Source organism: Acanthaster planci, linkage group LG02, assembly GCF_054643075.1.
Source record: "Acanthaster planci isolate LZ-2023a linkage group LG02, COTS_SCS, whole genome shotgun sequence".
Taxonomy (NCBI): domain Eukaryota; kingdom Metazoa; phylum Echinodermata; class Asteroidea; order Valvatida; family Acanthasteridae; genus Acanthaster; species Acanthaster planci.
In genome coordinates, this window is record NC_141778.1 from 7,799,350 (window position 1) to 7,822,272 (window position 22,923).

General features: G+C 42.8%; 1 protein-coding gene across 9 annotated transcripts in view; it reads right to left on the bottom strand.

The window, feature by feature from the left end:
• The window catches only part of LOC110979565 (calmodulin-regulated spectrin-associated protein 1-like), a 47,672-nt gene that overhangs the window by 14,291 nt on the left and 10,458 nt on the right, over positions 1–22,923 (bottom strand). For 8 of the 9 annotated variants that reach the window (XM_022235476.2, XM_022235480.2, XM_022235477.2 and 5 more), the window contains 9 exons: positions 12,508–12,606; positions 12,078–12,293; positions 8,625–8,710; positions 8,106–8,262; positions 7,449–7,590; positions 6,775–6,999; positions 5,497–5,674; positions 4,003–4,170; positions 4–3,556 (listed from right to left, as the gene is read on the bottom strand). In XM_022235476.2, coding sequence (XP_022091168.2) covers positions 4–3,556; positions 4,003–4,170; positions 5,497–5,674; positions 6,775–6,999; positions 7,449–7,590; positions 8,106–8,262; positions 8,625–8,710; positions 12,078–12,293; positions 12,508–12,606 — 4,824 coding nt within the window. The remainder of the gene's footprint in view (positions 1–3; positions 3,557–4,002; positions 4,171–5,496; positions 5,675–6,774; positions 7,000–7,448; positions 7,591–8,105; positions 8,263–8,624; positions 8,711–12,077; positions 12,294–12,507; positions 12,607–22,923) is intronic. The other variant, XM_022235481.2, reaches the window with a different exon arrangement.

A 22,923-nucleotide genomic window follows, 5' to 3' on the forward strand; every position in this document is an offset into this window, starting at 1 on the left:
CACTGTTTCTGAAGCAATAACAAATCCCTTTGCTTTCGTTTTTGCATCTAATGAAGAATTTCCTGTCGAATCTAGGGGGCGCACTACCAAGTGTTCATCCTCACTTAGGTTTTCATCGTCATCCTCGCCCTCACCGACAATCTCGTACAATGAGCTACGCTTTTTCCGAGTGGGTGATGTGGCCTCACGATTTTTCTTTGGTCTTTTCACAACCTCGACGGCTTCAACAGGACTGGCCAGTGACTGCTCTTTATTGGACATTTGAGCCATGTGATTGGACAGACTCGCGACTGTGGGTAGCGGCGGTTGGTGCTGGTTGGCCAGAGCGTCTGCATTGCGTGGTGGCTCATTGGCTGGCGTGGACGCCACGACATGGGTGACATTCTGTGGCACTTCGTTCTTGGGCGTCTCGGCGACAATGTTTTTGACAGGAGTCTGCGCAGGGGGAATGATGTATGTGTTGTCTGGTGACGTGGACGGGACTTGATTGGCTGGGTATGGCGATTTCGGAATTTTGGGCTGCTCAACAGGTCTGGTGATGGAACCCTGTCCAACTTCCGGGGTCAGTTTCTGCACGGGGCCAACGGGACGGGGGCTGTGCATTTGCATGTCCGCCCCGGACATTTCGTAGACTGGGTTCTCGTGTAGAACAAAGGATTCGGGTTCTTTGTTTGTGTCTGAGCTCAGGAAGAATCCTTGTGATGTGGCAGGTGGGTCACTCCCAGCATGCAAGATAAAAGGTTTGCTGTCTGCGGGTGGGGCATGCTGGGGCGACTGGCTGCGCTCACTGGGGGGACGTGGGGATTCCATGACACTCCGCATCTGCTCCTGCTGCAGTGACAGTCGTTGGATCTCGTTCTGTAGCTGGGACAAATTGGCGTTGAGCTTCTCCAGGGAAGTATTGTACTCGTCTGACGTCATGTGTGGGGAATGCGACCCAGAGCTGGAACCCGGGCTCCCCTTGCCAGCTGCGACCTCCGAGATGCCTGGGGGTGACTCTGGCCTGTCTGCTAACTGGCTTGATGCTGTGGGCCGCTGTGATCGGGGACTGTCAGCAACACTCCAGTTGGACAGCTGCTTCTCCTTGCTGGAGCCAAGATCTGCAAAGGTAATCTTGCCTTCTTGCTGGGCCTGATTGCTGGCCCACTGTGTCCGGGACTTCTCGATGGACCGCTCCAGCTCCTCCCGGGAGTAAACATCCTGTGATCTCGTCTTCTCACCAATCATTGACCGGTCGTCTTCCGTTCCGACAGGTTGGTCACCTGCCACAGGGTCCTTCACCCGCTTCTGATTGGCCAGGACCTGGAGGAAGGCAGCCTTCCCCATGCGCTGCCTCTGCTTGCTCCAATGACGCTCCAGCTTGCGTTTGTCCGAGTCCATGAGGCGACGCTTCTCTTCCAAGCGTGACCGGATTTGAGCTAGATCACCCGCCGCTAAGCTTCCGGACTGGGTCAAGTTCCCGCCACCTGTGTTAATAATGCCAGACAAAGGAGTTTGTTTGGAGTTAGCACCCCAGGTGGTAAGCACCTGGCTTTCGGGATAGCTACTGGTCGACTCGAGTGGTATGCAGGAATGATCTACCATGGTGGGCTGAGTAGTAGGAGGGCTTAAATAGGGGTTGGAGTGCATGATTAATGATGAACTGTCAGGGTCTATTACCAACTTGGGGCTGGATTCTATGTCTGTTCGTTCTGTATCCATGGGATGGGTTTTGTGTGCCAATTCTGCTTCTAATTTCTCACATCCTTTTAGATCTTTGTGTTCCTGAGAGGTTGTCAAACTGGATGAGCTTGGTTTGTGGTCAAGGTCACTGTCTTGGTCAGAGCTAATGACTTGGGTAGAGGTAGGTGGAATAATGAACTGCTTCAGCGATGACTTTTCGTCGGGGCTGAGGTTGGAGTTAAATGTCATTAGTACAGGTTTCCGTGGGTCAGCGGCAGACTCTCTTTGGATCAGCTCCGCATGCAACTTAGAGGACTCTTTCTCCGGGCTTTGGGGATGATTGCTAGGGGTGTTATGACTACCTGTGTCCATACCTGTGTTAGAATGTCCCTGGGGGGACTCCGCATGCGTCAGGCCTGGCCTGTCATCACCTGAATGCCCAGCATTACGATTGATAGCGGTTTCATGCGGGGGCAGATTTGGCCGGGCATGCGGATTGGGCTGGGCATGTGGGTTGGGCCGGACATGCGGGTTAGGCTGGGCATGCAGGTTAGGGGAAGGGTTTGGGTGCGGGTTGCCAGACAGAATTTCTGTAGGGTGCCAAGCAGAAACAGGACTATGAGAGGGTGCAGCATGCAAGCTAGGGTGAGCAGAAGGGTGGCGGGGGCTGGCTCGGTTGTCATAGGATGCTGGCTCCTCGCTGTCCTGCAGGTCAACCAGAGAAGAAACGACGGGTATACCAGCCTCCAGGGCGCTGGCCACAGTGTACTTCTTATCAGCAATAGTAAAGCTACTACCGGTGCCAGTCCTACTAAGAGAACTATTTCCTACAGACTGCTCAGGCTGTGCATGAGAGTGGATGAAGAAAGCCTCGCCATGCCTGGCGTGGGCCACATGCGGCTCTTCCGGTTGGCAGAGGTGAGAAGTGGTGTAAGAAGTGGGGTCGGCCTGGTGCTGTGCAACGCCGGGTCTTGGCTTCTGCCAGGCCAGGCGGTGCTGCTGCTGCAGCTGTAGTGCACCATCCCCAGCTAGGGAATCAGCTATGCTCTCACCGCTAAGTGGTGTCGTAGCATCAATACTCTCCGGGGACTCACCATCTCCACCGGCACTTTGCTTCCGTGACCACGTTGTCATGTTGCTGCCATTTGGGTTAGGCGACCTCCCAGATCTGTCCTCTCGTGGGTTGCGGGCAATCCTACGGCCCTCCCCACTCTCCTCTTTCTTGTTCACATTGCGGGATTTCTCCTTGAGTGGCCTAACGACTGCCGGGAGGAGCCTCTCTGTCTGCTTTGTGTCCACCGGCTCAATGTCAAGCTTCAGACGTCTCCGGGACTGTGTCACAGCTCTCATGTCTGTTTCGGGCTCAATCGCTTCCGGGTGTCCAAACTCTCCACTGCCATTTGTCCTTGACTGTCCAATTCTGTCGCGGGTTTGGTCTAATAGGTCCATTCGGCCAGTCTCTGAGTTCAGAGACTGGCTCGGCCTTGATGACATACTACTGAGAGGAGTCACATTTGTCAGCTCTTGATCTGCTGAGATTCCATTTTCACCTCCAGGCGATCTACTCGGGAGTTGCACCTCCTCGCTGTAACTACACGAGACTGGTTTTTCAGTTTGCTGTGAGATCCGCGATAGGGCTGAAGTCAAGCTCTCCACCTCAAGGTCATCTTCGTTTTCAAAGTGCGCGGATGAGGACATCAGTCCCTCTCCACTGTCATTCCCTTCCTTGGACAGCTGACCATTCAGGTTGGGCATGCCACCAAGCTCGGAGAAGTTGTGGCTATCGTTCATGTCGCTGTCGATGCTGACCTTGGCAAGGAGGTTGTTGGTGTTGCTGTCTCGCACAGTTGACGCCGGAGCACTGCCCGGGCTGGGAGTTCCAAATGTCTGTGACCTGAAACAGTGACCGTTTGCACAAATTAACTACTCATTCTGAGACATTATGGGAAGGTTCTCCTGCTCTAAGAATGACTCTTACTTTTGTGCATGAAAATCAACAATGGAACCTTTCAAAATGAGTCTTTACCCAAGAGTGTAAACTCTGAAAGCTTGGAAAGATAGAGGGCATTCAGCTTCATATAAATCTCTTGTCCTCCATCTTTTTGTGACTAGCTGGGTATCAATTTTTTGAATTCCTATAAACAAAAAGAGGATATACATCAATAAGATCCATCATTCTACCTCCCCCCCCCCCGTGAGATGGTAGAAATACAATACTGAATGGTATTTAATGAACTACTTGATATCATCCAGTCTGCACAGTCTGTATTGGCAAGGCTGCACCAAGTCTTTGGCCATTACAAATACAATGGCACATGCTGACAACAGACTTGGCCATACCTGTCCCTGGCTTCCTCCCGGCTCTGCCAGGCCAGGAAGGACTCTCTGGCCTCCATGTTCTCCAGGGAACTGGCCCGCCTCAGGTTGGAGGGACCGTCTTCCCCCTGTTCGGCATGCAGGGCATTGCGGGGCTTCCTCTCCCTGTGAACCAGTAGAGACTGGGTCCTCCTGGAGGGACAAGATAGGGATACAATGAAAATATAAACCAATCCGAGAAGATGGTTCTACATGACTTTGAGGTCCTCATACTCACACAGACACAGGTAATTAACTTGAGCATCCTATTAGTCATAGAAGCATGTAACATGTGCACAACACCCTGGGCCAACAACAATCAAGGACTTACTCTGACGGAATGTACGCTAGTTGACAGTGGTTAGACTAGTCTAATCAACTATCTGCAACCAGCCTATCGAGGTTGGTCGCATCGTCGGTTGCCATAAACCACTTTAATAGCACAGTGCACAGAGCACCAGTTATAAGAAAAATGCCGGAAAAACAGTATGTCACTTAACAGCCATTTTCACTGTTATTTTTGCCCTTCTACCCTTCCTGCGGCCACCTTTTGGTATCTTCCCTTGGCCTAATGACCTGACAACGGTTGACAAGGGTTGTTCCCACTTCGACTTTACTGCACATGCACTACGTACATCATGAACCAACCACTAGTTAGCTTGTGGCCCTTGATCAAACTTGCCCTTGCCTGCAAATAGGAAAGCCCCCAGTAATGGCTTCTAATTCTGGCCCCCTGATATATCAATATGTGTGAAGAGGAAAACTTGGGGCCTTTTTCAAAGCTATAGTTTCCTTCACCCACACAGCCATGTATTGGCCTTTAATGCTGGGACCAAAGGAAAACAGATCCAAACAGTACAAGAATACATGCGGTCAGCTACCTAAATGGAACTCAGAGCTGAAAAAAAAAATCAAGTTAAGGTTTGATAAATGCCCTTCACTTTTTGCATTTACAGAGTAACATTACGCTATGACTCTGAGTTGTTACTGGTAGAATGCTGGGTCTCACAAAAAGTTTCCTTATTTCACGAGATCATGAGACTTCACTGTGGAACAGGCTTCGTAAAAATCCTAACATACATAGTGACTCTCGTTGCACATTACAATTAATGTACATGTATGACATTAGTGCTTCAATTAAACTGGGTAAAGGATGTTGAAATGACTCCTGAAAAATAAGACAATATTCTTATGACTAAAGCGTGCTTTTGTGAGATTGAATTGATCATTAAAGTATTTTCAGATTCTCTTTGTATATCTTAAAGGAAGACATCTGCATGGCACAACCAAAAAATTACAGTTTGAAACTATGCAAAAGTTTCAGGAGGTGGGGGCAAGAAATTCTATATCAGGTGTGGACCTCAAGAAAGTCTTGACCGAAATACAGAGAGAAGCCCTAGTATGAGTGAACACGAGTCAACAAAAAGCTGCATTAGTATTCAAATGAATTTGACTGCGTCGTTTCCACAGCAAACTTACTGAGGGCTGGCAGATGTGATCCTGTTGACCTCGGGGTTGCTCGCCGCACTCCTCAGCTCTGACCTTGGAGACGGTGCATCGCCGTGGAAACTCTTCTTCGTCGCCGAGCTGATGGGGAGCGGGGGCAGCTGCTGTACCCGGGATCTTCCAGATTCAGGGGTTACGGGAAACTTTTGACCTGAATGGACCAAAGTTTGAATTGTATAAAGGACATGAAATATGTAATCATTTCATTTTCTGAGAAGAAAATGAGAACACTCTATTCTGGGTGCTGTCCAAGACACTGCCAGAAAAATACACAAGCTTGCTAGGAGAGACTATAATCTACAACCTTATGTTTGCTGATACAATTGTCTCCTCTACTCCGCCACTAAGGGCAGCATATCTTTATTTGTATACCAAACACTGTTTACAAATTACTGCAGAACAAAGCCCAATGCTGGAAGTTACGTCTTCCGAACAGCAGTTTATTCTGGGACAAATTTTTCATTTTTAACCCCTACTTCCAAGGCATTTCGCAAAGGAACCATCCTGAATGCTCCCAACTTTTCCACCATACAGGAAACCATTGACATATTCTTGGCACTAGAATGTTCAATTTCTGAGTTCTGTGGAAAGAAACTATCTCCATCAATCCGTCACTGTCCTCCAAACTTCCTAATGGATTTTGAAGGATCTAAGGATCAATGTTGAATATGTGGTTAAAGAGAAAGAAGAAAGAATTCTTGACGGATTGAGAGTGCCATCTAGTAGGGCCTCAGGATAGGGCCGTGGGCCTCCATGTGAATGGAAGAAGTGGACTCCAAACACATGGAGGACAGAGAGAAACACTTCACTGGCCAATCAATGAAGCCACACCCCACGGTTTCGGACCAATCACAGCTGTGATTTATGTTTGCAGGCACTTATGATGCACGCCCGTGCAATACACAGTGTGGCATCACAGAGAAATGCATGTTAACTGCAGACATGCACAGTGATGGGACTATCTGGATCAGTCTATTGACACAGTGGTTGGTTTTGTGCACATGGCAACATGTGTGCCATAAGGGATGTTTCTTCCCCAAGGAATGTCACTTCCAGGTTACAAAGTGCCTTATATGATTCACATACATGGCGTCAAAATAAAAACCCAAAGTCGGAGTCTGAATCACTTGGCTATGGCTGAAATCATTACACAAGTCTATGGGAAATGGAAGAAGCCCCCAGCTGGTGGTTTCCACACTTAAAATGTGTTATGTTATGACCATAGCCACTTGTTCTGGGTCTCGGTCATACCTAGCTCCTGACTGAAGCCCAGCGGCGGCGGCCGGGCCACCTCAAACCAGTAGAAGAGCTCAGCGGTCAGGGCCAGGATGTTGACCCGCAGGGCCTCGGGGGAGTAGAGCAGGTCTTCAAAGGTGAAGTGGTGGGTCTCGGGCAGGTGCTGCTCCAGGAAGTTCTCCACCTGCTGGAGATTGTTGACTGAATCGGCAAAGGACATGGTATCATGAAGGTCCACATCTGGAGTGAAGAAAAAGACCGGCATTTTTAAATTATCGGGCTAAACACTTCACAGACTTCATGTTATAATTACCTTAGAATCAACGATTGTTTGAACTGACTGCAGTACCAACTGACCGAGTGCTCTATCAAACTGATCAGTGAATCATAGGAAGCTCAGGCGACTGGAGGTCAATGATATGAACCACACCTGAGCGTGCACACCACCACTTTTCTTACAAGGTCAAAACCTTATACATGTACATTTCTGGCAAAAGTAATGGCACTCTACGCAAACTCTTTTAAGTTCTGCCAAAAAATATGATAAACACTAGGACGATAAACCATGTCATTTAGGAACATTATTCTGTCGGTATGACCCATGCACACTGAACACAAGGACATCTACAATGTACAAAGGAGGCAGACACACATATTGTGATGTGATTGGCAAACTAAGGAAAGTTTACCATCCAATGAAAAATGCTGAGGGCAGTAGTAGTGTATCAGGAGGCACAGACTGCGGCCGTCTGATATGTCCTTGGTGACGTTCTTGATGATGGGGACACCGGGCATTTCTTTGAGTTGTAGGTGCTGTCGTTTGATCCGAACCTAGTAGAAGAAAAAAACCTCAGTCACTGTGAGATGTAATAGGTATGTTAATCCTCACTATGTACCTGGCACTATGCAAAGACCCTATCAATTTGCCCACATTAGAATCGTACACACTCAGTGCCATACATGGATAGGCACAGCGTAGGGCCCCTATGGAATGTCAAAGCTGGGAATCAAAGCACCCCATCTTGTATGCGTGTGGAGTCTACAGAACTCATCCATTACTTCAGATACACAAAAAAACCACAGTCGATTTGTGCACATTTAGATCATGCACATTCCATCAATACCGTATGTGGATGGCAACGTATCACAGACCATGGAACGTATTTGATGCCAATCAATTAACTTTACTGCACAAAAACCCTCCTGATTTGTCCACACTTTGATCATACAATGCTAACAGGTGATGGATCCCAAGGAATTTCATTTTTGGGTATCGAGGTGCTTGGTCTCTTTCACACAAGCAGTCTATGGAGCTGCTCTCTGACCTGCTGCACTGGCATTTTTACCTTCTGCGCTTGTGTCTGCATGGCTTGCTCCTGCTGGCTCCGCCGTTCCCGCTCCATGCGGTGCCGTGCCGCCACACAGACCTTGTTGACCCAGAACACCAGGGCGTTCTCCAGGTCAAAGGGCAGCTCGCTGGAAGCATTGAAGGTCGTGATCCGTCTGGAAACAAAAGCATACAATCTAAAACTTGTGAATGGGTTTTGATTTGGATGTGCAAGGGCAGTCAACTGCTCAAGCAAAATTGATGAAAACCACATCTACTAAAATGTGTATTCATTTCAGTACAGGTATATGTACACAGTATTCATTTCAGCTTTATCTTTGAGAAAGATTCCGCTTTGATCTAAATGTCAATCCCTCTAACTTATTTTCAATCAACCTTGCGTTCTGTACTCAGCTGGGTTGGCAAACAGGCTGAACTGGCACACATCAGGTACCAGTGGGTACATGTACTTGACTGCAACAAGGTCTTTATGCCTAAGGAATTAAGGTGAAAGGTTATGTGACTGCTTTGAACTGACCTGACAGCTTGTACAATCTTCTCAATGCTAACCACTTCTCCTGTGTAGGCAGTCATTATGGAATCCATAACAGCAAGGTGGGCATTCTGAAACAATGAAAAAAAAAAACAAGCATTGAGCCATTGATCTGCATTCAATAGTAACTTCAGACGATGTGATCTGTACCAGACTGACATGACAAAAGTGTGACAACAGAGTTGAAATTTAAACTTAGTACCCAGTATTAGAATTTGTTCCATGCTAATGAGGTTTGGTGCAACTATACATAAATGTTGCAAATGTTCATGTTTATCATGTTTAAAAATAGTATTACACAACGGTAGCAATGTTAAAGCAGTGAAATAAGAATCTATATGAGGTATGGGACGGCAGGAATGCAGCCACCAGCACGGCATTTTTGAGGGACGTCATGCTTGACCCTAACTTGGTCAGTTTTTTCACACAGCAAAACTATTAAGAAATTTAAATGTACATTTATGTTCTCAGTAGAAATCAGCCAAGACAGCCGCAACAAATATAAATTCAGTGCAAGGCAGGCCGTGCATATTCTGGCTGACAAGTGCGTGTTCATGTCCATGTACGCTGTACATACGTACATGTATATTAAAACAAATCTGGGAAATGTACAGGAAGGATTTTTTTACGTAATAGTTTTAACATCCCACCACGGCCCAATGCAGTAGACAGTAGCAATAGGAGCACTGGTGTACACTATGTGCATTATACATGTACATGTATAATGCACATTTACTAGTACCTGTATATTTAATTCACAAGACCAACACATCAATTGTACATGGACATGTACATGTACAATAAATCAACTTGTGTCACTAAACATAAAGACTGGACAGTACATGTAATTTATAAGCTATTCATAATGGTAAATTTGTTTGACAAGTGCGTAACAGCCACAAATACATTGTATTTGTCAAAGGCCCATCTGAAGCAGGCTTGCTGAGTTAGGGTTACATGTACACGTATATGTGTGTCTATCGTCAGCGTTTCCTTACATATTTCCAATGGAGCAAAGAACTAGACATAGGCTCTAGACAATAGATTCGGATGTAGCCTTAACCCTTGTACAGGTATGTCTGGATCCCTTCCTTCACAGTATCAACCTGCTCCCAAAACTTCAGCATTGGGAGGCTTATGTATCAGATGTTGCCGCCTTGGCAGTGAATCCCTCCATTCATAATTGTACACCTGTAGCAACAATCTCCAGAGATCATGTACAGCCATATCCTGCCTTTCGGCAAGTGGCCAAGAGATTAGTCCATCACAATTATGGTATTGGTATGCTATGAATTCACTACGGCCTAAGCAATATGTTTTCAGCTTTCAACTTGTGTATTACATCAGTTACAAGTGTAATCAAGCAAAAGTTTGAATCTGCATGTACATCTTTAGATGTCATGACTGTGTACACTACACCAAGTCAAAAAACAAAACAAAAACAAAAATCCACAATAAAACAAACTTGTATAAACAAAACAATAAATAAACTACAATAAATCCCACATTCAACTAATTTCAGCCAGTCTCAGAAAAATCTACATCCTTTCCCCAGGAAAACTGTGCAGTTAAATTAATTTACACGTACTAGTAAACCCTGCCAATGTTGGCACATCTCCACTGTTCATTTCATTTATTTCTCTTTCAAAATGAAACTTAAAAAAAGAGAAAAACTCAAATAATCTGCACCCAATGGCGGTATGAACTCAATCTTCTTCCCAACATTGCCAGGATGCTTAACCACCGCTCAACTGGGAAGTCAGCCAATCAACCCCGGGAAACTCAATCATGTGTAATTTTTTCCTGGGACGTCTTGGATCACTTCATACAAAATCTGTGCCTGCGAGGAACCTAAACTGGGCCGTGGCCTAGAATGCTAAAGTCTTTGATGACCAATCTGAGTGTCGGGAATGTTTATGAGTGGTGTTGCGGCCAAGATGTTTACATACATGTACCTTCGTTACATGTATGTGTACACAAATACCATCAGAGAAGTCCTGAGCGATTCTCTCATGAAACCAAAGTCAAAATAAACCTTATGAGTTCATGCCCACCTCAGGAGACACATTATTTGATCATAAGTTTTTTACATGGCTTCAGATATAGGAGGGAGAAGGGGACAAGCTGTTTGTTACCATACTTCACCAATGACATCATAGGTACATGTAGAAAAGAGAATCCGTTGTGGATAATGGGTAGAAGGACTTTTTTGGGGAGGGTTGAAAGTCTCAATGCTTTGTTGCAACAAAAACCACATGTACTCCAATATTGTTGTGTACATGTCAGAACCATTTACAGCATTTCTCCTATAAAAAATTCTGCAAACTTACAACAGGAGAGCCCTCTTCAGTTTGACACCAACTACATGTACATTGTACATACATGTAGGAACACCATACTCCTACTGGGATATCCTACATTACAGAAGAGCAACATCCAACAGAAAAAGTCTAAGACCATTCCGAATTCTGGAAGCCACTCCCTTATATGCACGATTATCTTCCTAACTGACTGGGTAACTGACCACAGGAGTGTCTCTGCATCTTTGGGACACTTTCTAGGCCTTTTTGGACAACTTATTTTGGTAGACAATGAATGTAAAAAAAAATGAAAATGTAGCAACATTTGTAGGTCAATTTTCATTTCAAGGTTGAATGTGGACACCAACTTTTCAAACATTGCCTACATGTAATTCCCCGCTATGAACAAACTACATGTAGGCAACAATGCTTGCTCATACACGGTGTGGAAGCCACACTTTCCAGACACTGGGAAGAATACATTGGACAGAGCAGGACCACGCTGCATTCTGAAGCATGCCTTCCCTACAATTCATGATACAACAGACCGATCCAGTTGGCCCCACCCACTGAGCACACGAGCAATGAAACACACAGTCCTGTCCAATGCCACGCTGACATGTTGCAGCCACACGTCATACACACGTATGCGTACGATAGAACTTTCATGCTCAAATGCTGGACATTAAATCACGGCTCTGACTGGTTAAGAGACCATCGAGTGGACCGTGGAGCTCAATGCACCAGTCTATTATCGTCCCTCTGCATGCCAGCTTGATGCTTTAGTGATTGCTTTTTGTTTATATTTTTCCTTCTTGTGATCTGAGTGGTTGGGTTTTGGGCAGTCAGCTTAGCTGACTTGTAATAATAACAACCAATAACAGTAGCAGTATTTCATAAACAGAAAAAAGACCATTCTTATCTCAGAAGCTGCTACCCGATATTCATAATGAGCCAGTTTGGTATTCCAACATCGAATGCCCAAAATAAAGTGCATCCAAGGTCATTTGGAGGCATGTATGAGGTCTGCCCTATCAGCGAGACCCTACATGGCCTTGCGGGCATGCTTTGTTTTTGAATGACCTTGCTTCTTTTGAAATTCCGAAAGGGCTCATTACAATTATCATCCCTTGCATACCAATTTGATGCGCTGCGTCTGGGTCAGAACGGCCTCGGTGACCGGCTGTCTCCGGTCATCCACCACGTAGATCCCTCGCCGTGACAGTCCCTGGATGACGCTCCAGTGGCCCTGCCACTGGTGCAGGGATGGAGGGAAGATGTTGGCACAGGCGCGACTGTAGAGCTCCCCTGATGACAGTTGGTAGATAACAGCAGGACGGAGATGGTCCTCACCCTAGGGACAACCAAAAAAAGTGGTAACATTGAGGGTACATGTACAGTGTATATGTACTTTCAAGGGTGGATCCAGAAACAAATTTACGGGGGAGAGAAGGGCAGGGGGAATTCCAAACATGGAATGAGGGCATTTTCATCATTTCTAACCCTTGTTTGCTATGGACTGTTTGAGTACATTCCATGAGCATGAATAGGGTTTACATGTAGCTCACCTCCTTGTCTTTGAAGAAGGGGTTTCTGATGTCTGGGGGGATCGTAGAGCTACTGTAGGCCTTGGAGACCAGCCATCGTATTGAGGCACACAGCTTGGCCTGCATCAAAGGAACAGAAGAGGATGCAATATCAAACTAGAAAACTCACAAAGCAAGTTTAGTATCTAGCAACTCAAGTCCAGTCCAGTTCAACAGACTATCAGTCTCTACTCAAAAAGAATATCCATCAGAGGATTTTTGGAAGATTTTGAAGGATTGTAGAGCACATGGGCACACAAGTACTCTACACATAAGAAGGGCTTGCAGCCCCTTCGACAGCTATTACGTGAACTATCAGAAATATGCCATCGCTTTTTTTGCACAGTGGAGGATTTGAAGGATTAAGGAAAGTTCCTATCACGAATGACCTAGGAATTCAAGTTTCCCTTCAGACTGAACTCTCTCTGAGTTTCTCCTGACCCATGGACCTAAAAATGGTTTACTGTCTTCCCTCAACAGATTCTTGACCACATGACAGTACACGTGCAAAGACCACAGTCAAAGATGACAGTCAAAGATTTTCTTTCAAATTGGTACTATATTTTTGTGGTTGGAGATGTACCGTACATGCACATCAAAAGTTCTCTGAAACTTTGGTATTTGGGTGAGTGGATAAATAGTGCTTTGGACGCAGTTTACATATACATGTAGCACATTTTTGGTACTGTACACTTTCAAATGTAGCCAGTAACTTACATGCAAAAAGGTTTCTACATACAGAGTACATTCAGAATGGAACATGTAAATATTTTAATACCATACCGGTACCTACTTGAACGGTACCATATGTTGGTAGATGCAAATGTTGTACATGTACCGGTACATTGTGCACGTACGCGCACATGTACATGTACATGTACCACTGCTTTTAAGTACATGTACAGTACCTGTGGGTATGCACCTGTTGGCATGCTTTAACAGCAGTAGTTCAATCTTCAAAGAAAAAATCAATACTTGGCTGATTGTTTCCAAAATTTCCCCTTTTAAATTAGTATCGGTATCCAATACAGTCCTAGTAAAGACAATGGACCTTTACAGGCAACTGAGAATGAATGAAACGTCCACTCATGGGTGGACTCTCTATTAATGGATTGACAGGTTGTCATGGCAACTGTCGGGTAGAGGACTCAAGCCAACCACCGATATGATCAAAACCGGCTGGTCTGATTATGAAGTATCCCATTTTGTATTTAGACTTATTATGACTACACAGGGTATACGTGTACGGTATTAGACCCCAACAGGGTTCACTGAGCACAAGCTGTGTCTTTCTCAAGATGATTTGGCTACCATGGCAACCATCATCACTGTTGACACAAAAGATAAGAGTGATATAAAACGTCCACATCACAATAAAATTAAGCCTGCAATACAATGTACAATAATTAAGAACATGAATTACTCGCTTGGTTTGCACATTAATTTCTGTATGGAGATGATCAATGTTGTCAAATACATGTAACTCGTCTATGTGGCAACCTTATTGTCTCGGCCTATGAATTCACAGCAAAATCGGGGACAGCATATTCCATGCATACATACATGTATGTACCTTTCTTTAAAATTATAATGAATTGTTTAGTCTTTGAAAAAAACAAGAGACAACAAATGTTTACAAAGGGCTACTATTTTTGGTGGACAAACTGAATGGAAAATGACACTGTTACCTAATGTACATGTACATGTAGTATCCTACAAATTTTAAAGCTAATTACATGTACCTTCATATCAAGATTCATGTTTACATGTACACGTACATTACAATGAACACTGATGTACACGTAGACATTTATACAGTGTACATGTACAGTGTATACTGTGCTTCTGGTAGGTTTGAAGTACTAGTATTTCTTCATTTTCCAAAATTTGGCTTACCTTTTCATTACACTTTGAGGTGCCCAAAATAGAGGCACGTTCATAAAGCAGTTTCCATTCTTCACAAGTAAATGTCACAAAAATCATGTGCACTTGCTGAAAATGTTCCCTTGCATACCAGGACATACCGGTAAAACAAGCATACTGGTAATGTGAAACCTTAGAAAGATGCAGGAATTAAAAAAATTCATCTAAAACATTGGCTCACTTGCCAAGTCAACCCCTTACAAGTACATGGCAACCATTGCTATGGAGACCAGGAGCTCTTCAAAAATGTATGGCAACTTACACACAGTGAGAGTATACATATATGTATATTGTATACAGACTAGACAGCACCACACAGACACATGAAAGATGACACTGCTGAACTATATGGTACAATAGTAAATGTTATGTTAAAATGTGGGAAAATGGCTGTAGGCCTGCAAAGTACATGTACATACCGGTATGTGCATGTGTACTTGCAACTGGTATGTTCTTCATAAGATGACCAAAATGCCACTCCGCATGTCATTTTTCAAAACTTCTAAAAGAGTGACTTTGATCATGTCAAATACAAATTAGCACCTTCAGATTCATAAAAATGATTATTTGGGGATAATTAGGCATGTGTACATTTGGTGGACATTTAGTTTTGGCTACCAGTGCAAATCAAATGGAGTTGCATTCTTTTAAAATTTTATGTCAAAGTATTTCCACCAGAGGACTTGATTTCAAAACCTCTCTCAACAAGGAAAATTAAGTATATATAATTTTTTCAACAGATGTATTTTAAAGCACCTAAGAAATAACTTTAAAATAATATAAGCCATAAAAAAGAGCACAAAATTGACGGAAAATGATGAGAAAAGTTTGGCTCTCTTCATTCTCTTACCGTTTCTAATCACTCTCACTATACAAACATATCTGCCAGGTCTTATACCTTTCAATCACCGAAAGTAATCTTTAAGTTTAGCTGCATCAAAAATGTACAATGAGTACAACATGTTTGTTCCGAACTTCATATTTGACGGATTTTTGATGACGCTCAAGAATTTTGACAAAAAATGCACGATGTTTGAGAATGCCGAAAATGGTGTCACATGTAGTGCCATGCCATTCCGTGGAGGGGCTCATGAATATCAAATGAAAAAGAGGATGCACTATCTGGATTGATGTCAAAGGTCAAACAGCCCATGATGCAGCAAAATGTTTTTCTAATGTCACTGTAAGATAGTGACAGAAGCTGCACAATCGTCACGATCAGTATTTTGAACTGCGGTTTTCAGAAATGTGCTTGAAGATAATGTGATCGGTCCAGTCGTAAATGATGGTTTGGGGGTGCTTTTTTTCACTTTTTTAAAGCTTGTGTTGTACAAGATTTAGATTTTACTCGCTGTTTGTTGCAGTCAATTTTTTCGACAGAGTAGAATGACGTTTGCGACTGCTGACTTCGGGACCCGATAAATTGTAAGAAGTATTTTTTAATTCCTTGATAATGGTTTTAATATGTGTAAATATTATCATCTTTCACCACATATAAATCTGTGTAAAATGACCGCAGGGATTATCAGTCTTCGGTAAATTTTATTGGCTAGGATTTCAACAGGTTGTTCACGTCTGTCAAAAATGCTGGTGTTTGAGACTTTGGAAGATGGACACGGTCATCATTGTTCCAGATATCAGCCATGACTATTTTGAGGAACCTGCCAACTATGATCTTATTGACATGTACATGTACATGTGTATACATACATGTACACTGTACATGAACATGTACATGTACTTGTACACATATATGTACGTACATGTACATGTACACATGTATGTACGTACATGTACATGTATGTTGTAGATGTACATGTATCATGTACTGTATGTGCCCGGGGTCCGTGAAAATTGTAAACATGTGGAATATATACAGCCAACTTCGGGACATTTTGCAGGGCTGCCAATTCTCACACACTGAGCATGTGACTCAGGCATTTCAGGTTATTCTCATGCTTTCGTACCCACAGGAGATTTCTCATCCTAACAAAAAAACCAAAAAGATTAAGTCAGTGCAAGTACATGTATGGCCTTCATGTATGTTTGATTTCACAGCCCAGAATAATGATGATCTTCAGCTTAATAATTGATTGAAGTGGTCAGAAATTACCTTAGAGATAAAACCCCAAAGTGTCTAGAAACCAACAAATTTGGGGTTCTTTAGGCATCTCCAAACCTCATGCCATTAGGGCTTCACTCACATGCACCATCACCAATGCTCACTCTTCCCAAAAATTGGCAGCTCTTCTTCCCATGAACCCCTGGGCTCTCTATTTTGCTGGGCAGGATTAGCAGACAATGCACCTTTGATACAAGTAGTGTATTTCTTTGAGATCCACATCATCCACTGCCCTTTATGCTGGCCAATGGTCTGAGTATAAGCATAGAGCTACATGGTATAAGCTGCACAATACTAATAGAACACATCAAAGGTTACTGACTTCTACCACAACCTGTACATGTACATGTACATGTCGATTCACAGCACTGTGATCATGTACATGTAGCAAACAAGTTACAAAGCACAATGTACAATGTAAATATATAGATACATGTACAGTGTACATGTACATTCATACAGCAATTGCACAGTTAATCTACTGTGTAGATATGTACATGTACATGATGTACAGGTACACACGAGGAAAATGGGGACGTGTACCATATGTACAGTATACTTAAGCGTACATGTACATGTATATGTACACTGTATACACGTGTACAGTATGTACTGTACATGTACTCAACATCAAGTTACAGTTCACTGTGCACCTGCTTTTAATACACCTGCACAATAGAGACTTGTACATTTCAATCTACATGTACATGTACATGTATAATCCTCACACTGTCAGACTGATACACATGTACAGTACATGTACATACAGTACCTGGATTTCCCAAGCGAAATAAAAAAAAAGCTAAATAAATGAAACAAATACTAAAACAATATTTTCAAGAGCGCATTGTGTACATGTACATGTACTACCGGTAGCACTTTTATCTCTTCTACATCCTGACCATGCATGGATGAAAGTACATGTACATGTCTGTATTCCATGGTCTGTAAGTTCATTGATGGTACAAAGAAAAGACTGATCTGGTACATGTAGGCTTGTTATCACTAATGGCAAGTGGTGTATGTGCTTGGTGTGTGTAAGACTTTTTTTGCAGGCCTACATCTTTTTTCATGATCAACTCTCAATATTGGCACCCCTGATGCTACTTTAACGTACACTAATAATGACACTATGAAAATAGGGGGAAAAATATTTTCCTTTTTCCTTTCCTGGTCCCCAACACTGTACCATACACGAGCAAAACAGGAAATCAGAAAAGTGTGGGGTGCCTTCAGTGTGGGGCAATTCATTCCCATGCTCCTCGTACATACTGTACCGGTACATGTAAGACACGAGACAGTGAGTCACTGTAGGTTATTAAGTGTGCAATGTAATTTGCATACTACGCTGTATACAAGTATAGAGTTCTGACAGGTCTGTTGTCAAGTTGACCACTTTTTTTTTCATGTCAATGTGAATTCAAGATTTTTCAGGCCAATCTAAGGGTTTGAAATCTCAAATCTGATTAAAATTACTGGTACGGTACCGGTACGTAAAAAATATAACCAACATTGAATTTTCTTCAACATATTTGAATTTCATTCCAATTCAAAATGAAGCACAGGGCACACAAGGTGGCTTCATCAAAAATAGCACTGTATTGGAAAAAAAACTATCAGTACATGTACATGTAGCTTTGATCTCATCCACTTCACAATACTTCACAACCTACATGTACAATGTACATATGTGTACATGTACATATAACTTCAAGGATTTATCTAACAAGGTTTGCCATACATGCAGCATCATGTGAAATACAATGTATCTCTTTAGTGAATACATGTCTGAAAAGAACTGGAGGGGACACAACATTTTAGACAGTATGCCCTGTTGGTCATAAGGAGATGCAAACTTTTTACTTAACTTGCCACCTTCACCATGAAACACTTCAAATGTCCTCTGTCAGGGATTTTACATCTTCTACCGCAGTACCAGTTGGCAACCTTACCAAAAACCATATGGGAAGTATACGTGTACATGTACAAGTAAACAGAGTGAAGGAAATCTGTCGTAAGCCAGTCAAGTTCATCAGGCCAATACATGTATTTTAACTCCTTTTTTAATGACTGAGGTACGTCTGAGACTGTCTGTTTTCTCTCTGGATGGGATGCCAGCCAATTACACGTTTCTCTTCTTCTATGAAGTGCATGCACGAGTAATGCTGCTACCCATTTATAGTCCAGGAGAGAGGCAAAGGGAGGGGGGGTGGCTTGCCCAAGGTGAGAACCTACATGTACCGTTATGGCCAGCAGTTGAATTTAAACCTAAGCCTGACCTTCTCATTACGAGTTGCAAACTTGCTAACCCCAACCACCATGGCCACTGAGTCAAATTCCCCTGGAATGCATACATGCATGTACATTAGAAGGTTAGACGAGTGAGTATCGTGGATCAAGTCAAGGAAACACTTATACAGGCATATTGAGTGCCATCGCAACAAACTTCATACATGTACCGGTATAAGCCTTTGGAGTTGAAGTAACGGTTAACTCAAACCCTTTCCACAAAAAGTTCCAGGAATGCAGAAGTCTTTCATTGCGACAGGTAACAACCTGGTGATAAATTGCTGCCAATGAGATAATGCATAGACAGTCAAGAAGGTCAACCAATGCAGGCCTCAGGTCACAGACAAGGGTTGTTGTGGACACTTCTAATTATGAATGTATGACATTTGGTGGAGCTGTAAAATATTCTTCATGTTGACATTTCTGAGTACATGAATTTACACATTCTTGAATATTATAAAGTTCATCTCATGCAGAAAAATGCACATAAATGTACAAGCATGGTACTGCAAAGAATTGAAACTATCGGTCCCACCACTGCCATCTCCAAATTTGGGGGCTTGCATGACACATACATGTACTCAATTGTTATCTTACGTGTATTTCTCTCAAGAGGCCTATCACAACCACCAGCATGGTCAACAATATGGATGCTGTTACAAGTCTACGTGAAATGAAGCCTGTACATTGTACCGATTAGTAGAGTGCACATGTACATGTACACGTATGTGATTAACATTTGCCACATACAATGTACACGTACATGTAATGTACAGGTATGTGTATGCAGTGCATGTACAAGTTGGAACATACATAATGTATGCACTTCGTACAATTTGCAATTCAAGTACCGGTAGTCATACATGTACATGTACATGTACCTCCCCAAAAATACAAAAAATCTGAAAACACTCAACCTCAACCTGTGTGCAGCTATAGATTTTATAATTTAGGAGTTCTTCAGTTGACAAGTTGCACACAAATTTGCTCGGCCTCCAGTTGTCATGTTGCATGTTGTAAGAGTACATGAGTATAGTGTGCATGTATACTCGTACATGTACATGTATGCAGAAGCGAAGCTACGGTTGATCACCAGGTACTTTTTCCAACCACTTTTTGTATTTACCAGGCCAAAAGCAGATGTGCAGTGAAACAAAACATCTGAAAGAAATACACATACAAGAGTGAAGGACAAAGTCCCCAACAGCAAAATTTTGTGGCCTTTACTCTGTTTTTTTTTTTTTTTCTGTAGCATTTAAAACAAGTGTGTATACTCTCTTGTGACTGGTGCACGTCTTGGTACATGTAATGTACATGTACACTGTATATGATGCAGACATGGTAGACATGCATATGAGTACATGTACATGTGCAAATGTGCAGGCTGCACAAAATACCGGTAGCTGCGCACTTCAACATGTTAAAACTGGTTTGCTCACAGTACACTGTACATGTACCTCAAGGTCTGATGGTGTGTACTGCCAATTTTTAGGGAAATTTTGACCAAACAGGAAAGCCCTTCCCTCAGACATTCTACAACAGCACCTCTCTTGTACATGTAGCTTTGTTAGCATTAGATCATCACTGTCGGCAGCAGTCTGACACTGTAATTAATTTCTGGACGAACAATGACTCATCATATACAGCCCATACCTTCATACATGTACTAATATTAGTACCGGTACATGTCTATGCACTTACAATATGGGAAGCGCACCTACATGTACAGTACATGTACATGTACACGTACATGTATTGTATGCAATTGTCATGATTGTGGGTATGATACAACGTGTACCATACGGGTACATTACCACATGCATGACAAACACTACACTGATAAGCCTGGTGCATGTTGGGAACCCCACCCCCACTAATCTACCCAGTAATGTGGCTCAATGCCATCACAGAAAAATGTACCGGTAAGCTGGTAATTGCTGCATGGGTGGAATTACATGTACATGGTGTGGCATTTGTGAGTGTGTTATTATTGTGGTTTTGCTCAAATTTTGTGTGGGTTTGGTTCAGGTGTGACGTGGCTTTGTTGTCATGATGCCTAGGCCCAGTCATGGCCAATATATGCAAGGGTGTTTCCCAATGCACATTATGATTCATCCATTTGTCCAGTTATGATTAGTCAGTTTGTTTCAATTGGAACCTCTTCAGAAGATCATTCCTGAAAACTATGAACGGTACAACGCATCAAGGAAGCACTACTTTTCTACTGACCTGACAATAAACAAGTTGAGATCTAAAGATACCACCATTTGAAGTCAATCAGTGAAATTACAGTTTTTTAGTGTACATACACGTACCAGTACAACTCTCAAATTGAACAAAGAGATTTAATATTAATGGAAAAACAAAAACGTAAAGTGTTACATGTGTATTTTGTGTAGCCCTGTCATTCTTATTTGCGTCATTTGTAAATTTATGTGTGCCCACAACTGTGGTTGTGAACACAAAAGATTCTGTTCGTTGAATTGACAAGATTGATCACTGTACCGGTACAAGTACACTGTGGAAATGCACATGTAACATTGAAAATAAAGTTCTGTACTTCATTTGTCAAATCCAGGAAGCATATTTTACCCCTTCCAAAGGTTGTATAGCCGTGGTGACATGTGATGTTTACTGTATGCCTCCCAGCATCATTCAATACAAAAAAGTATGCACAACACCACATGAAACAGCCCCCTCCCCCCAAAAACTCGAACCAATGTACCAGTATTGCACTGTAAAACAATTAATTGACGTAAAATAGATCTTTTTGCTCCTATTGACAGGGATTTGGAATCATGTGACCACAACATGGAATTGTACATGTACAAACATGGATCATATCGTGTAATGCATGTGTGCACCACACATGCACATGTTGTGCCTGTATTAATAAGACCTGCCTCAGGTCTACAGGTCTACCTAATTGAGTAGCCTGAGATGTAATTATGTATGTGTACACATTGTGCATGTTCATATCAGTGATGAATGTGACTGGAGGACATGAACGTGTAGAGAGGGAGTGGTAACAGTTTTATGACGATTTAAAGGGAAACTTCTCGATGTACAGTATGTAACTCTGTCTCTTAGTTTTTAAACTACTATTTAATCATTTTCAGATTTCCAGGTACATGATCTATAAGCACTTGACCAATATTCACCCAGGAATGACCTTGTTACATGTAACTGCGGACCAAAGCACAACATCCCTCAATGTACATGTAACTGTCCATGCAATGTATTTCTCAAAATTGTCAAGGGCCAGCAGATAGAAGTACATGTATGTGTACACGTACATGCATGTGATCAATACATGTACATGTAAACATATTGATGTGGTGTAACACTTTTACCACAGCAGCACATTACCAGGGACCTTCTGAATGTGAAGTATCTACCGATGTGTGCACATGAAAAAGATAGATCATACAATGTACACGTATAAGACACGATCATGAGTCTACTAAGTACATGTATGTTTGTCCATTGTGCTTTGTACATGGACTTTTTAAGTTAAATACCGTTACTTTTTGAAATACACGCATACAAACTTCATTAGGGATACCGAGAGTCTTCCAATATACATGTATTGGTACACTGTACAGTACATACATGTACATGTGTACTCTGAAAGTTTACTGGTGCACACTGTGCTACTGTAACAACTGCAATGAACATTATTTGAATTCAGCCTATTGTGCATGTACATGTACCGGTACATGTACATGTACATGTACGTACCTCCATGTTTGATTTTCAGCATCTAGTATGGCACACCCTATACATGTACACATGTACATGCACTGGTACATGTATGCTGCCATTTTACCAACATGAAATTTAAAGAAAAAAGGCTCCTAGACTGAATTGCACAATCTCGGATGCTTCAGACAAAGGGTTTGTCTTAGAGAACTAGAGCCAAAACGAGCCACTGAATGAAAAACAATAACCCATGAATTCTGGTCTCTATTCATGAGAATTCTGACAAGGGCTACGGGATGATCACCTAGGCTTAATGACAATCAAGGCACACCACGCACAGCCCATAAGATGAGTCACATTGC